Genomic DNA, 15,693 nt, shown 5'->3' on the forward strand with positions numbered 1-15,693 from the left:
ATTCTCCCAAAAAACATAGTAAAAACCGAAAATAGGGGGTATGAACTCACTTTGAGGTTTGGATTCGGTTTTGATGAAGAATGAAGTGAAGATCTCGACTTTAGCACGCTCCTTGAAGGATTTTCGAACTCTATGAAGCAAAGATGTATAATTCATGAAATTTTATGGTTTAAGAAGAGATTTTTGAAGAAATCAAGAAGCTAAACCATAGATCCAAGTGAAAACTTACCAAAGATGATGATCTTGGTGAAAAATCTCTTGAGAATACCCACAAATCTCGAAATTTAGAGGAAGAAGGAGGAGTTATTTTGAGAGAGTTTTGAAGGTGTTTGAATGAAAAATGGAGGTGATATGATGGGGGGTTTTTGCCGAGATTAATAAGAGAAGAGAGAGAGATATGGTGAGGTGATGTTTGCATGGAAGACCACCATGCAAACATGAGGTGTCCAATGTACAAATTTCCTCATTTTCCCTTTTTTTTGTCTAATAAGCTTAATGGATAATGGGTAATGGGCCAACAATTTGGGCTTAAGAGCGATGAGGATGAATTGATTTGGCCCATTATTAGTATTGTTCGAATTTACGAAGTTTAATAATATTTTTCGGCCCATTAGGCCCTTATTAAGGGTCTCGGCCCAATGAGGCCCAATGAAGGGGTTTACGACCCATTAGAAATAAGAAGGATCATCCTAGGCCCACATGGCCCAATATACTAAAGTTTTACAAGTGTGGGTCTTATTGGATCCCAATTAGGGTTTCTAGACCAAAGATAGTCTAGTTGAAGGTTTATTGGTCCATTAGGCCCAATAAGAGAACCCTAGCTCATATTAGACTGGAACCGTGATTTCTAGGGTTTTCAACACCTTACTGACTATAAGAAATATATTGAGTGAGCATAGAGTATGATATTCATTTCGAGTACAAGTCATTACACTAGATGAATGTTTACATGAGAATAGAATTCCCTAGCTAAAATGCTAGTTGTGACACATTGTTCCTTCATTGGCCTTCCTTTCTTCTTTGGTGGCATAGGGACAGGTTCCCTGGTTGCATTCTTGCATCCCTTCTAGTTATGGCCATACTCAAATCACTTACCACACCTTACAGTTCTTGGGGTGTGTGCTCTTCCATCATTTTCACTTACATGTCTCCTTCTGTTGACCTTTGGCCTACCAGGCATTCTCCTTGACACTGGTGGTAATGGCTTTATGAATTCAGTTTGAGGCCATAGATTTGAACCATTCACTGGAGTAATGTTAGCAGAGTAACACTTAAGGAATTTTTCCTTGGAAAATATGTCATGAATATACTCATCAGGTGTTTGATGGATATAGTTGATGGTTGCAATGGCATGAACACATGGGATCCCAGCCAGATCCCATAACCTGTAGGTACAATGCCTTCCATCTAAATCCACCATGTAGCTATCACATCCTCTCCTTGCTTCAAACACATGTTGTTGACTATGAATTATTAACCAAAACCTACATCCACAAGTTACATGTTAAAGTGTTACCTAATGAAATTAAAACAAAAGTTACATGTTAAAGTGTTACCTCATGTCTCCCCAAAAAGCTTCATCTTCTTTAACACTGCTGGAGATATACGGGTATTCCATTTAGTGCTTTCCTCAATCATTTAAGCAAACCTATCCATGATGTATATCATTATTTCTTCAAGCATTGTGATCAATGGTTTTTTCCTAATATCCACAATGATGGAGTTGAAGCACTCTGATATACTATTCTCCACTGCCTCACATGCATACCCTATACTCATGTAAGCTCTACACCATGTTTGGGGTTCTTTGGACATCAGATGCTCATATGCACCAGGATTGAGATTTTTAATTGTGTCCCTATGTCTCTTGAAATCACCTTCCACACAGCTCATAGCTGCAACCCAAAACAACTTCTTCAACTCCAACCCAGTGTAAGCTTTTCTAAAATTTGCATATATATATTCCGGACACATTGCTTGTGCTCCACATGTGGCAATATATCTTTAACAAATTGCAACAAACCCTATACAAAAACCGGCATACATGTAAGTATTTGTAAGTAATTTGAAAAAGGATTAATATTTTATAAAGAAACTTACTTTATGTTGATCTGATATAACTACCAAGCCCCTTCCATCAATAAGGTCTAGATCACCACTGAGTAGCTCAAGGAACCAAGTCCAGTTGGACTTATTTTCCACATCAACAACAGCCCAAGCAAGTGGATAAACCTGGTTGTTGGCATCTCTACCAATGGCTGTTAGCAATTCACCCTTCACCTGCCCCTTTTAGAAAGCACCCATCAAGCCCAATTACTCTCCTACACCCTCTTTTCCAGCTAACACTTAGTGCTTTGAAACAAATGTAATACCTGTGAAAATAATTCTTTCCATCTAGATTGGTTGTTACACCAACTTGGCATGTGGACCCTGGGTTTGACCTTAACAATTCATGGGCATAATTACATATCCTTGCATAATGCTCAGTGATTTTACCTTCTATTAAATTTTTGGCCCATTTCCCTGCCCTTCTAACTTGTCCTATAGATACCACACACCTATACCTTTGTTTGATGTCATCAATCATTTCCTGAAGTTTCATCTTTGGCTTATTTGCAATTTCAGTCACATAATGTCTTCCAATCCATTCAGGGGACACAATGTGTAACGCCCGTAGATCCGGGCTAGTCAATTTAGAGATAATAGTGTCGAAAACGACTTTTCGACAAAAACATTATTTAGAATAAATAATCTTAACCAAGTTGTAGAATATGTCTCAAGGTTTCCGTACATATAAAGAACGTCGAAATCCGAGTTATAACGAAGAAGTTATGACCCGTCGAAGTTTCGCGGAAAAACCGGCATGACACCGGGAGACGTAAATAGTGAATTTACGATAGAGATACTTTTGGCCTTAGTGATCTAAACAAAAGTTGTAGTGTACGTTAAACCGAGAACATACAAAAAAAGAACGCCCAAATCTGACTTCGTATGAGGAAGTTATGAATTTTCTAAGATTTGGCATAGCAGTGCACGACCCGAAACTCGAATTTTAGTTCGAGCGGTTTTTGGCTTACGCGACCAAAATGAGAGTTGAATATCTCATTAATAGGAACTCAACGGTAAAAAGACAGACGAAAACGGAGTCCATATGAAGGAGATACGAATTTTTCGCGGTCATTTAACAGTCTAATCTCCTCCTACTGTTAAATTTAAGATCAGTCGAGAACTAGCCGATGGAGTCTAAATGAAAGTTGTAGATCTTGTTTTTACCTACGCGTGGAAAAAAAGAACGTCGAAAACGGAGTTCGTCTACGAAAGTTACAGGGTTTAGAAGTCGGCAGGGTGCTGCTGCAAAAGGGGTGACGTGGCTGAATATGGGCCAAGGCTTTCTCCCCAAGAAAAGCCATCAGGTGATGACACGTGGCACCGACTCGGCGAGTCCGTGAACCGACTCGGCGAGTCCATCAGGAATTCAGCCTATAAATAGAGGTGTCGGGTTCCTCCATTTCCCACACCTTTCCCCACTTCTTTCTCTCTCTAAACTCTCTCTCTAAGCCTCCCTAACCCCCCAAAGCCTAGGGTAACTCCCTAGCACGAGGCGGAAGCCACGGAGCGCCCGACGGCTCCGAGAAAAGAGCCTTTCGGTTCGGGAACGCTGCTCTAGCGAAGCCCGGTTTTGCGAAAAACCCATTGTAAGTGAGCTACGCCTAACCTATCTTTAGTATAGCTTATGTTTTAATATAGTAATGTTATTATGACCTTAAAATAATTATTTGGGCTATTATTATGAGTTATATAATAGTGTTGCTTAACACTTATATAATAATAAAAATAGCTAGACTATTAATTAGTCGCGGTTAACGTTAGACTAAACCCAAGTGGTAATGATACTAGGTTTTGTCGAGGGAAATTGTTTTAAGAAGTAACGAAGCGCTGTCCGAATTCAGAATCACCACCTAATCAGGTGAGTGCATAGTTACTTTCATCTTACACATAGATATGAAGTATTTTATATAAATTACGTGCTATGTGTGTATATTGTCTGAATACTTGCTGTCTATGCTGGATGAAACGTTTTATACATGTTTTAAATGATATAAACTGTATATGTATTTTATATCTACAAAATGTGTTGGGTAAAACATGGGTATATTAGAGGTGAGATAAATGATGAGCGATGAAAGATGAGATAAATGATGAGCGATGAAAGATGAGATGAATGATGAGCGATGATATATGAGTGATAAAATATGGTGCGAAGCAATGACCTAAGCGATGAGCCAAAGCGATGACCTAAGCGATGAGCCAAAGCGATGAGCCAAACGATGACCCATGCGATGGCCCCGTCATCTAGCAGAGTATGGATGACAACCACAGACTATTCTAGATAGTCTAGTGGAACACTAGCAGGCTCGCAACCTGTAGGTGTTGTGAACGATGTGTTCACCCGGTGTACTCTAAAAACCCATTGACAGGTATTACGAGTGGACTCTTAAAAACGATGTTGTCAATAAACGAGATAAACCCTGGTGACTATGCAGACTTAGTGCCGATTCCTTAGGATACTCCTTAGGAATGAATGAACGAGGAATAACTGAATCTTAGGGTAGATCCTTAAGAGTAAAGAAGATAACGGGGATGGGTAATTGGGTTGATTGATTGTTTGATGATTAAACATAATGATTATATTATTGTGGGTTGAAAACCCTATGTACTCACCAGGTTTCCCAACCTGACCCACTCAAGGTTATTTGTATCACAGATGTCGATATGAAGCTACTTTACACTGAGAGATTTAAAAGAGATGTAGATCACTAGTGTAAATGAATGTAAGTTCTGTTTATGCTTATGTTTCTATATTGACGATGACATCCCAAGGTTTTGAAAATGAATAAAAATACATTTCTTCGGAAATGCTTTGATAATGTATTTATCATGTTTTTCTGGGAACAAATTCCGCAACATTTTTATTAAAAAAGGTACTCTGATTTTTATAAAGCATAAACAAAATCAGTCTTTTCTGGCCGTGAAAATGGGGATGTCACAGTTGGTATCAGAGCATTAGTTTAAGTGAACTAGGAATTTGTAGGAAATTTCTAGACTTAAACTTAGAGTGCTAAGCGATGATTGTGAGATGAATGTCTGCTATATTTTAGACACGAGCACTAGTTTATTTTAGGAAAGATGCCTAAAATGTTTTATGTGCTAAATGTTTTATGTTATAGCTATAAAGATGTCTTATATGCTATTATTTGTTCGGATCTATGGTCTATTGCCGACCGGATCTGGAAATTTTATGTGTTCAGATTTCTAAACGTTTAATTACGATATTAGAACTGGCATGTAACTTTTCGGAGTAATAGGGAGATTTATACGTCTATCTTAAATATATCTTAAATTCTCGCCTCGGTACACCGAATGTCTGCTTTGGTGTACAAAACGTCATGGTGAAGACAGACTAGGAAATATCCGAGGAAGATGACAACCTGAGCCAAAGAATATGATGGGTCATGCATCAGTCGTTGCGCCTGCACCCGAACCTATCACAATGGCAGAAGTTCCGGAAGTCATGCGAACCATGATAGACTGATAAAATAGAGGAAATAATAAGGATTACGATAGTGAATGATACCTATCAGAAGATATCGTAAGAGAGGTATCTTGCCTTTAGAATGCGTCTAATAAATAATATGTCTAGTACAGGAGAAGTACGCTTTCGATTGGCAGAAAGAAAGAATTTTTGGTATAATCCATAAAGTTATCCTATGGTCTGGAATTTCCAATACCAACCGAGTTGAAGCAGAATTAATGATTGAAGATGTGCATGGAAGAAGTCCTAGTAGAGTCTAGGAAGAAAAATTTTATATGATTATTTGGACACACTCGTATGTGTTAAATTGTTTTGTGATTTTAGGACTTGGGGACTGCGAGACAATACTTGGGACGAGTATGAGTAGGTGTGAAAGGTAGTAGATGCATATACTACCGGAAGCACAGGACTCACGCTTGGATCAGGGAAAGTCACAAGGTTACCAAGAAGCTAGTAATTGATTTCATTATTATTCAAGTATGTCGTTACCATTGTTTCGGTAATGATTAAGAAGATGATTGTTATTCCGACCCTAGTGGTCATATCGAATTGAGTCCGACTAAGACGAGTATGTTACGTGGTTCAAAGAACCAAGTCCGATGTAGCATCCAACTTAAGCTAGAGGATTGAAGTGAAAGATAGTCGAAGCATCGCAACCGTTGTTAAGATTAGAAGGTTGTACCTAGAAGTACTACATGATAGAATGTGATTATATCACATTAGGACATGAAGGAAGGTATATTCCGTTCTGGAATTTGACTCTAAAAGACCTGAGTCTAAGCGTTGCATCATACGATGAGAGGTCATTAGAACACGACACATCAGTCCATTGTAGTAATAAAGGAACTTATATTCAGAAGAAGAAGGAGTCTCCAGAGAGATTGTGACTCGAATGTCATAATTTGGAGTCTAACGAGCAGGTACAAAGATCGAGTACCGCTTGCAGTCAAGGAGTCCAAGAGTTATATACTCGTTCGAAGCAAACATCAAAGTTACGGTTATTACATAGGATGAAGAGATAACGTATGGAGTCATCATGTGAGCCCTGTTTCGTTGATGATTCCGGGACGTAATCATCCGAAGGGGGAGATAATTGTAACGCCTGTAGATCCGGGCTAGTCAATTTAGAGATAATACGGTCGAAAACGACTTTTCTACAAAAATATTATTTAGAATAAATAATCTTAACCAAGTTGTAGAATATGTCTCAAGGTTTCCGTACATATAAAGAACGCCGAAATCCGAGTTATAACGAAGAAGTTATGACCCGTCGAAGTTTCGCGGCAAAACCGGCATGACACCGGGAGACATAAATAGTGAATTTACGATAGAGCGACTTTTGGCCTTAGTGATCTAAAAAAAAGTTGTAGTGTACGTTAAACCGAGAACATACAAAAAAAGAACGCCCAAATCTGACTTCGTATGAGGAAGTTATGAATTTTCTAAGATTTGGCATAGCAGTGCACGATCCGAAACTCGAATTTTAGTTCGAGCGGTTTTTGGCTTACGCGACCAAAATGAGAGTTGAATATCTCATTAATAGGAACTTAACGGTAAAAAGACAGACGAAAACGGAGTCCATATGAAGGAGATACGAATTTTTCGTGGTTATTTAACAATCTAATCTCCTCCTACTGTTAAATTTAAGATCGGTCGAGAATTAGCCGATGGAGTCTAAATGAAAGTTGTAGATCTTGTTTTTACCTAAGCGTGGAAAAAACGAACGTCGAAAACGGAGTTCGTATACGAAAGTTACGGGGTTTAGAAGTCGGCAGGGTGCTGCTGCAAAAGGGGTGACGTGGCTAAACGTGGCACCGACTCGGCGAGTCCGTGAACTGACTCGGCGAGTCCATCAGGAATTCAGCCTATAAATAGAGGTGCCGGGTTCCTCCATTTCCCACACCTTTCCCCACTTCTTTCTCTCTCTAAACTCTCTCTCTAAGCCTCCCCAACCCCCCAAAGCCTAGGGTAACTCCCTAGCACGAGGCGGAAGCCACGGAGCGCCTGACGGCTCCGAGAAAAGAACCTTTCGGCTCGGGAACGCTGCTCCAGCGAAGCCCGGTTTTGCGAAAAACCCGCTGTTAGTAAGCTACGCCTAACCTATCTTTAGTATAGCTTATGTTTTAATATATTAATGTTATTATGACCTTAAAATAATTATTTGGGCTATTATTATGAGTTATATAATAGTGTTGCTTAACGCTTATATAATAATAATAATAGCTAGACTATTAATTAGTCGCGGTTAACGTTAGACTAAACCCTAGTTGTAATGATACTAGGTTTTGTCGAGGGAAATTGTGTTAAGAAGTAACGAAGCGCTGTCCGAAGTCAAAATCACCACCTAATCAGGTGAGTGCATAGTTACTTTCATCTTACACATAGATATGAAGTATTTTATATAAATTACGTACTATGTGTGTATACTGTCTGAATACTTGCTGTCTATGCTGGATGAAATGTTTTATACATGTTTTAAATGATATAAACTGTATATGTATTTTATATCTACAAAATGTGTTGGGTAAAACATGGGTAGATTAGAGGTGAGATAAATGATGAGCGATGAAAGATGAGATAAATGATGAGCGATGAAAGATGAGATGAATGATGAGCGATGATATATGAGTGATAAAATATGGTGCGAAGCGACGACCTAAGCGATGAGCCAAAACGATGACCTAAGCGATGAGCCAAATCGATGACCTAAGCGATGAGCCAAAACGATGAGCCAAACGATGACCCAAGCGATGGCCCCGTCATCTAGCAGGGTATGGATGACAACCACGGACTACTCTAGACAGTCTAGTGGAACACTAGCAGGCTCGCAACCTGTAGGTGTTGTGAACGATGTGTTCACCCGGTGTACTCTAAAAACCCATTGACAGGTATTACGAGTGGACTCTTAAAAACGATGTTGTCAATAAACGAGATAAACCCTGGTGACTATGCAGACTTAGTGTCGATTCCTTAGGATACTCCTTAGGAATGAATGAACGAGGAATAACTGAATCTTAGGGTAGATCCTTAAGAGTAAAGAAGATAACGGGGATGGGTAATTGGGTTGATTGATTGTTTGATGATTAAACATAATGATTATATTATTGTGGGTTGAAAACCCTATGTACTCACCAGGTTTCCCAACCTGACCCACTCAAGATTATTTGTATCACAGATGTCGATATGAAGCTACTTTACACTGACAGATTTAAAAGAGATGTAGATCACTAGTGTAAATGAATGTAAGTTCTGTGTATGCTTATGTTTCTATATTGACGATGACATCCCAAGGTTTTGAAAATGAATAAAAATACATTTCTTCGGAAATGCTTTGATAATGTATTTATCATGTTTTTATGTTTTTCTGGGAACAAATTCCGCAACATTTTATTAAAAAAGGTACTCTGATTTTTATAAAGCATAAACAAAATCGGTCTTTTCTGGCCGTGAAAATGGGGATGTCACACAATGGATCCAAACTTAAACTGCCTAGAACATTTATGGTCACCATTCATAGCTTTGATATGAAAAGATCTTTCTTTGTACATCCATGCAACATAAATTTTGAATGGGCATTTATTCTCCTCCTTCCTCTTGCCACATCTAGCTACAATTCTTTTACTATCACATTTTTCAAAGTATATTCTATAGCCATGTGACACTGCATAATTAGTGACACAAACCTTCAGTTAGGCAGGGATTCAAAGATGTCACCAAGCTTTGGTACCATCTTGTTCCACTTGATGGTTGGGTCATGAATTCTATAGTTGTTGTTCAATGCCTCCTGTTCGTCTTCATCACTCTGCCAATCAGTAGCATGGTACACTTATGCTCTGATTTCATCTTCCATACTAGAAGTTCGTAGGTTTTCATCACTTAATAGAACATTTAGGAAGATATCCTTACATTTATCAAGTGAGGACACACATTCTTCCTCTGGTTCATGGTCCATGTAAATGTCGTGGAGTTCAAAATCCATTTCACTAAAGCCAGAAAATGGCTCATGTATGCCAGCAAAGGGGTCAACGTACCCTTAGTCTTATGAAGCCATTACACCCTCCTGCATAAACACACTAAGTTTAGGAACCCATTTCAAGAAATGTTGAATGTAAACATAATTTCAGTCGACCTGTAAAAACCTTACCTTTCGAACAACACTTTTGCCCTAATCGTCTCCAAGAAAACCCTCTTTTTTCTCTGTGTATACAGAATTTCAGTCGATGAAATGGGAAAAGGTGAAAAGTGATCGGGATATAGAGGGAGATGAGGATGTGACAGTTTAACATATTTAACGGAATTGGAGTTTTCTCACAAACCACGTTAATCAGCCTTCCACATAAGCAACTGGTATCCGGTTGATTAAAGGGAAACCGACTACTTGGCAAAAAACGACACATTAAATGCAAGTTTAAGGCAAAAACGGACATAAATTTGAACTTTGGGCTAATCCGCCAAATTTGTGCAAATTTGAGGGTTTTTATGCCATTAGCCCAAGTATTAATTTACTTAACTCATTAGTTGACACCTAACTGTGTGAGTGAAACATTCCTACTACATACGATCCTATTTCAAATTGTATAGGTGAACTACGTATAATTATTATTCCAATTCAATACGTGTAATTTAGCGAACTCCGAAGGTCTATAATGAGCTTATAACCGAACTATGGACGCGATCGCCTCTGGGTAGCATTGGGTTGTGCTGAGATCATCGCACTACAAATGTTGCATGCTGAGAACCGATGCTTCATCGACGTCGTGGAATAATAAGAGACTGAACTTTTGCGTATGGTGACTCGTCATACGTAAGTTGTAGCTAGCAACCACGGGTGGGGAAGTCAACCAGTATAGATTTAGACCATACAATTCATCGTTCCTTGCGGATTTACGGTTATAATACAGAGGATTTTCACTAAGCTTTGAGATCATATTAATGAACGAGAAACAGCTCATATAGAAAATCCTAAGTTTAAGTGATCCTTTTCAATGTGTGAAATGGTCTAGTCCGAAACTTGTAGTTAAAAGCTTATTACACCATTATTATTTTCTATAATTTTGAGAGTCGATAGCCCGAGTCTTATATTATACGATTTACAAGACTTAATGTTTGCAAAATTTGTATTCGTTTTCATGATAAAAATCGAACAGCATGACGACTACGTTTTCAATAATTTCCATAAAATCAATAGTTCACAAGAACCGATAAAATGCATTGTTTATAATAATATAATTTGTAAACTTGGAATTTTACATGCTTTGATAAATAACAAAATCTATGATTGTATATCGAGTTTATTTTCATTTTTACATATATTCATATCGGTATATATATATATATATATATATATATATATATATATATATATATATATATATATATATATATAAATTGGGTTTTTAACCAAAATAGAATTATTGAAAAAACTATTTACCAATCTAGTATAGTCCAAAAATATTTACCAAAATAGTGTTTTTCTTCATTTTACTTCTATTATTCAGTTTTCTTATTATCTTTTTTACTTTAAATATCTTTTTTTTTTATTTTTTTACTATCTTTTTAATTTTGTTTTTAATGTCAGTTTTTTTTCTTGTTTTTTTAAAATCAGTTTTTTTTAAGTGTCCATGAATATAACGAATATACAAAAATGAATATTTATATATATGACTGCATGTCTTATAAACAATATACCTTAATTAATATCATTACAATATAATAGTTGTGAAATTAACGAAATATATAACATATTACGACTGATATTTTTGTGCTATTATTTCTATAACACAATTATATATTCTAGTAAGAAATGTTTTTTTATTGTTATATGATCTTAATTTAGATTACCTTTTTTCTGTTGCTTTGATCAAAGTTTTTTTTAAACAAAAATGAACAACATAAATATATAGATTTCGTCATTTTATAAAATGTACTTATATACATGTATATTATTTTGGTATCAACATATTTACTTCGAACATATAAACACTTGTAATATCGACCGGTTGTATTTTACACATTTTATACATCTAAACACATATACACATATTTATACTCAAGTTTCATAACTTTTAAATAATATATATATATATATATATATATATATATATATATATATATATATATATATATATATATATAAAAGTACATTTTTTATCTTTCTACCACTCTTAGATATAAGTATTCATATTTTTCACAACAAAATCTAAATCTAACTTATTATGACAACCTAAATATGTTTATATACATTTTTAACAAGTTTTTAGTCTTTTGTTAACGGATTTGTAAGTTTTATACATAAAATCTTACAAGATTTGTTGTAGTTCAACGAGATTTGTAGATCATAAAACAAACGACAAAATCACATGTATTCTCCCCTAAAATTGTAAAACATAAAAGAGGGTCCGTAGGAACTTACCCTCGACGCGTAACATTAATTTTTTTAAGAATGGTTCGTGGTGTTTCCTGTTCCACCAAAGCTTGAGATTGGAGTGGCTTTTGTAGGGTCTTAATACATAAATATATAAAATTAACAATAAGTTAGACTTCATCAAGTTTTATTTTATTTATTACAAGTTATTTTTATGATGAAAGAAAAGGGTAAAAATCATGTAATCACCTAGCTTTTCTAGAATCCAAAGTGTGTTACCAAAAAGGGGTTGAAACACAAGGCTTTTGAGGAAAAAAGGTAGCTTTCTTAGGGTTTAAAAGTATTTGAAAATAGCAACTTATGGGCTGCTATGATTCTCGACATATGGCAGAAAATGGAAGGTTTTATGGGTCTTTTTGGCCACTCGAAAACAACATTGTTTTGGGGTGGTTTGTGGCTCTAAAAATCAAAAAATAAGCAAGAAAGGAAGTGGTTTAGGTACTGTTTTGATGGCCATTTTAGTGAAGTGAATCAACACATTTTAAGGGGTGTTTTGGGGTTGGAATCTTCACCAAATGAAGGGATAAAGGGGCTGAAATAAAGGCATAAAATCGAAGGCATCAACACTTTTCTTTGCCTTCGATTTTTGGTGGATCTCGAAGGGAGGAAGAGAGTTGGAAAGTGGTTGAGTTTTGAGTGATGTTTGAGTGATTTCTTGAGAGCATTTGGTTGCAATGTGAGGGTGAAATGAGAAGGAATGATGGAGGAATGAGGGAGGAAGATGCTTGTGATATCATCTCAAGATATTACATGATTAATTAGATATTATGGATCTTCTTCTAGTTGATGTTTAAATGGACTAGTTAGGATCTAGTTGGAAGAAATGAGAAGATTATGAGGGAGAGAGAGAGAGAGAGAGAGGTAACGAGATATAGAAAGACGGAGGAAGAAAGATTGTTTGAAATCCTACTAGATATGAATGGATCTTTGAAATTTGATATGATCTTCAACTAATTGCTTTTATATATATATATATATATATATATATATATATATATATATATATATATATATATATATATATATATATATATCATATTTTAATAAAATAGATGTATGATTGATTGCCTAGTATATAATTAGGTACATTTAAACGTTTCATAAAAATGTTATTTATTTTCCCTCATCTTAGTTCATAAATAACTCAATTTGATTTCTTAAAATTTTGTATTCAATCCCGTTGATGGTATAAACGTGAAAATTCCAAATAGGTTCATGGAAATCAAAATTTTCTGTTACCCGAAACTGTGTCAAAACAGAAATTAGAGTTTCGTGTTTGTTTGGTTTTTATTTGATGGTTTTCACAAAACCGGTTCTAATTCGAGTTAACTTAATATAAAAATGGCCTCAAACGTTAGGCACAAGTCCTCGTTCAAAATACTTTTCAACTTTTCCACTAATGCGTAATTAACTTATTAAGCAAATGTTAGACGATATAACTTTTATGGCTTAAATTTTATATAGAACACCGTACAATAGTTCATATTTTTACAAATTGTTACAAATGTCCAATGATATTCTTGGGTTTCCTATTGGTGTAAAATAGGCAAACATTAGACTTCACCTCGAAAGAAAACCTTAGGAAGTCAACTTAGCCAATATAGAGTTAGAAGATCACGTCATAAAATTTTTACTTCCTCTTATTTCCATTTTCTCATGAAACTATGAGCCTAGGAATAAAAAACAATAATTCGAGAGTCTAGCCAATTATGGGATACGTACAACTTCCTTTTGACTCTAGAAAGTCAATTCTTTCAGCCATAACCCGAGAGACTGTGTTAGTGTTCTATACTTGATAAATCGTATGTTGTAAGGTTATAACTTAGGATTTTATGGCATTAGAATGCCAACTCTACCTTACTCTTTGTTCCTTCTTTGGTTATAAGTTGGAGTAGAACCAGTTGCCTAATTATATGCCCAACCTTAAAAAATAAGTAATTTTCTTACTCAGCGCAACTATAAAGAAACCAAGAAGAATCAGACGCAACAAGATTATCGCGAATCATTCAATTCCCCTGATGTAGGTACTACAAGCTGAATTTCGGGACGAAATTCCTTTCAACAGGGGGGAATGTTACAACCGTCGAAATTTGGTCAACGATCGACGACCAAAAGTTGAAATTTTAGACTTAAATATAATAGTGAGATATATCTTAATGGAATATAACCTTAAACAATGAAATATAATAGAAAAACCGATCAAATCGTCTAAAAACTAAGAAATTAAGTACGCAAAAATTTGTATTATTATGTATAAATAATAACATAATCCAGAAGTACATACTGTCAGGATTCCGAAAAGGGGGTTTCGTAAAACTAAGAAATTAAGTACGCAAAAATTTGTATTATTATGATTTTTCTAAATTATTAATTCAACCCTACGACGAAGGGGGGTTTCGTAATTAACAAAAAGGAGATAGGTTGAGTTTTAGCCAAAACTATGTAAAGAAGAATCAAAGTACTCCTCATTACAAAACCAATGAGACAGAAATGCCAAAAACGGAGTTCGTACAAGAAAGATATGATTTACTGCAAACTCATTTAAGGTAGACCCCTATAAAATATGATCTAAAGATAAAGTTTGAATTAACCAAAACAACCAAAAGGAAAGTAGTAGTGCTCGTCAATACATATGCGTGGATATAAAGAACGTCGAAAACGAAGCCTGTATGCGAAAGATACAAATTTTTGTAAATCCAAAGTTTTATCCGGTAGGAGCCTACATGGCACGAGCACGACACATCATGTTGCCCCCTCTATCGGCAGATTCGTGGAGATTTGGGAGGCGTGGGCGAACGAGAAGATGACACATGTCATTCTCTAAGTGGATTCAGTAAGTTTGTGCGCGGAGCACACCTATGAAAAGTGTTGTGTGTTCTATAAGAAACTTGCTATAAATAGAAGGACGATCCCTGCCATTTCCACACCAGAGCCATTGTTCCTTCACTCTCTCCCGACACGTGTTTTCCCGAGCGATCCCAGGCTTCTGAGTCTCCCAATGCGACACCCCAAGAAATCAGAGCAAGCTTCAAGGGTGACTTCACAACCCCACTTTCACGTTTTTCAGAAGTTTTCGATGGGGATGGAATACATGCTAATTTATAAATTATTGATTATATTAATATATTTGAGTAATATATTGTAAATCATTATTTTATACGTCGTCGTTATGCTCAAGTTTTATGTATAATATTATGTCTAAGTAGTTACTTTGTCCTAATTATATGGATACTTTTCCCATCTTTTATGGATAGCAATATATTTAGCTGTTACTCAGCCAAATTCTAAGGATAACATTGTACCTAGTCGTTACTCTGCCCGTTTATCCTTTAGAGTGACCAAAACATTATAATTATATATATATATATATATATATATATATATATATATATATATATGTCACTTACATCAAATGAAGTCTGAGGGTTTTGGAATGAGTATAATACGTCAATAAATGGTAATAGTACAGAAATAAGTATGAACCACATGTATACTTTGAATGAAAAGATTTGTTTGTAGGCAATGACATTAGTGTCCATGAACAGTAGAGCACTACCTTTGGAATAAAATGTATAACAACATTACGGTAGAGGAGTATGTCCTTAGTAAACATCCCTTCAATATTAAAGTCCATATTCAATAAATATACTTATAAAACAAGAAGTACTTTATATAC

The 15,693-nt window shown here is 35.8% G+C and overlaps 1 protein-coding gene across 1 annotated transcript; it reads right to left on the reverse strand.

The window, feature by feature from the left end:
• Positions 1-1,087: 1,087 nt before the first annotated feature.
• On the reverse strand, positions 1,088-1,618 carry LOC145106136 (uncharacterized). The gene is made up of 2 exons (XM_079043167.1): positions 1,557-1,618; positions 1,088-1,484 (listed from the first exon to the last, which is right to left on the reverse strand). Exons 1-2 carry the CDS (start codon positions 1,616-1,618, stop codon positions 1,088-1,090), a joined length of 459 nt encoding a protein of 152 aa, XP_078899293.1.
• Positions 1,619-15,693: the final 14,075 nt, after the last annotated feature.

The sequence above is a fragment of the Lactuca virosa genome, chromosome 4, assembly GCF_052849685.1.
Source record: "Lactuca virosa cultivar CGN04683 chromosome 4, Lactuca_virosa_CGN04683_v6, whole genome shotgun sequence".
NCBI lineage: Eukaryota > Viridiplantae > Streptophyta > Magnoliopsida > Asterales > Asteraceae > Lactuca > Lactuca virosa.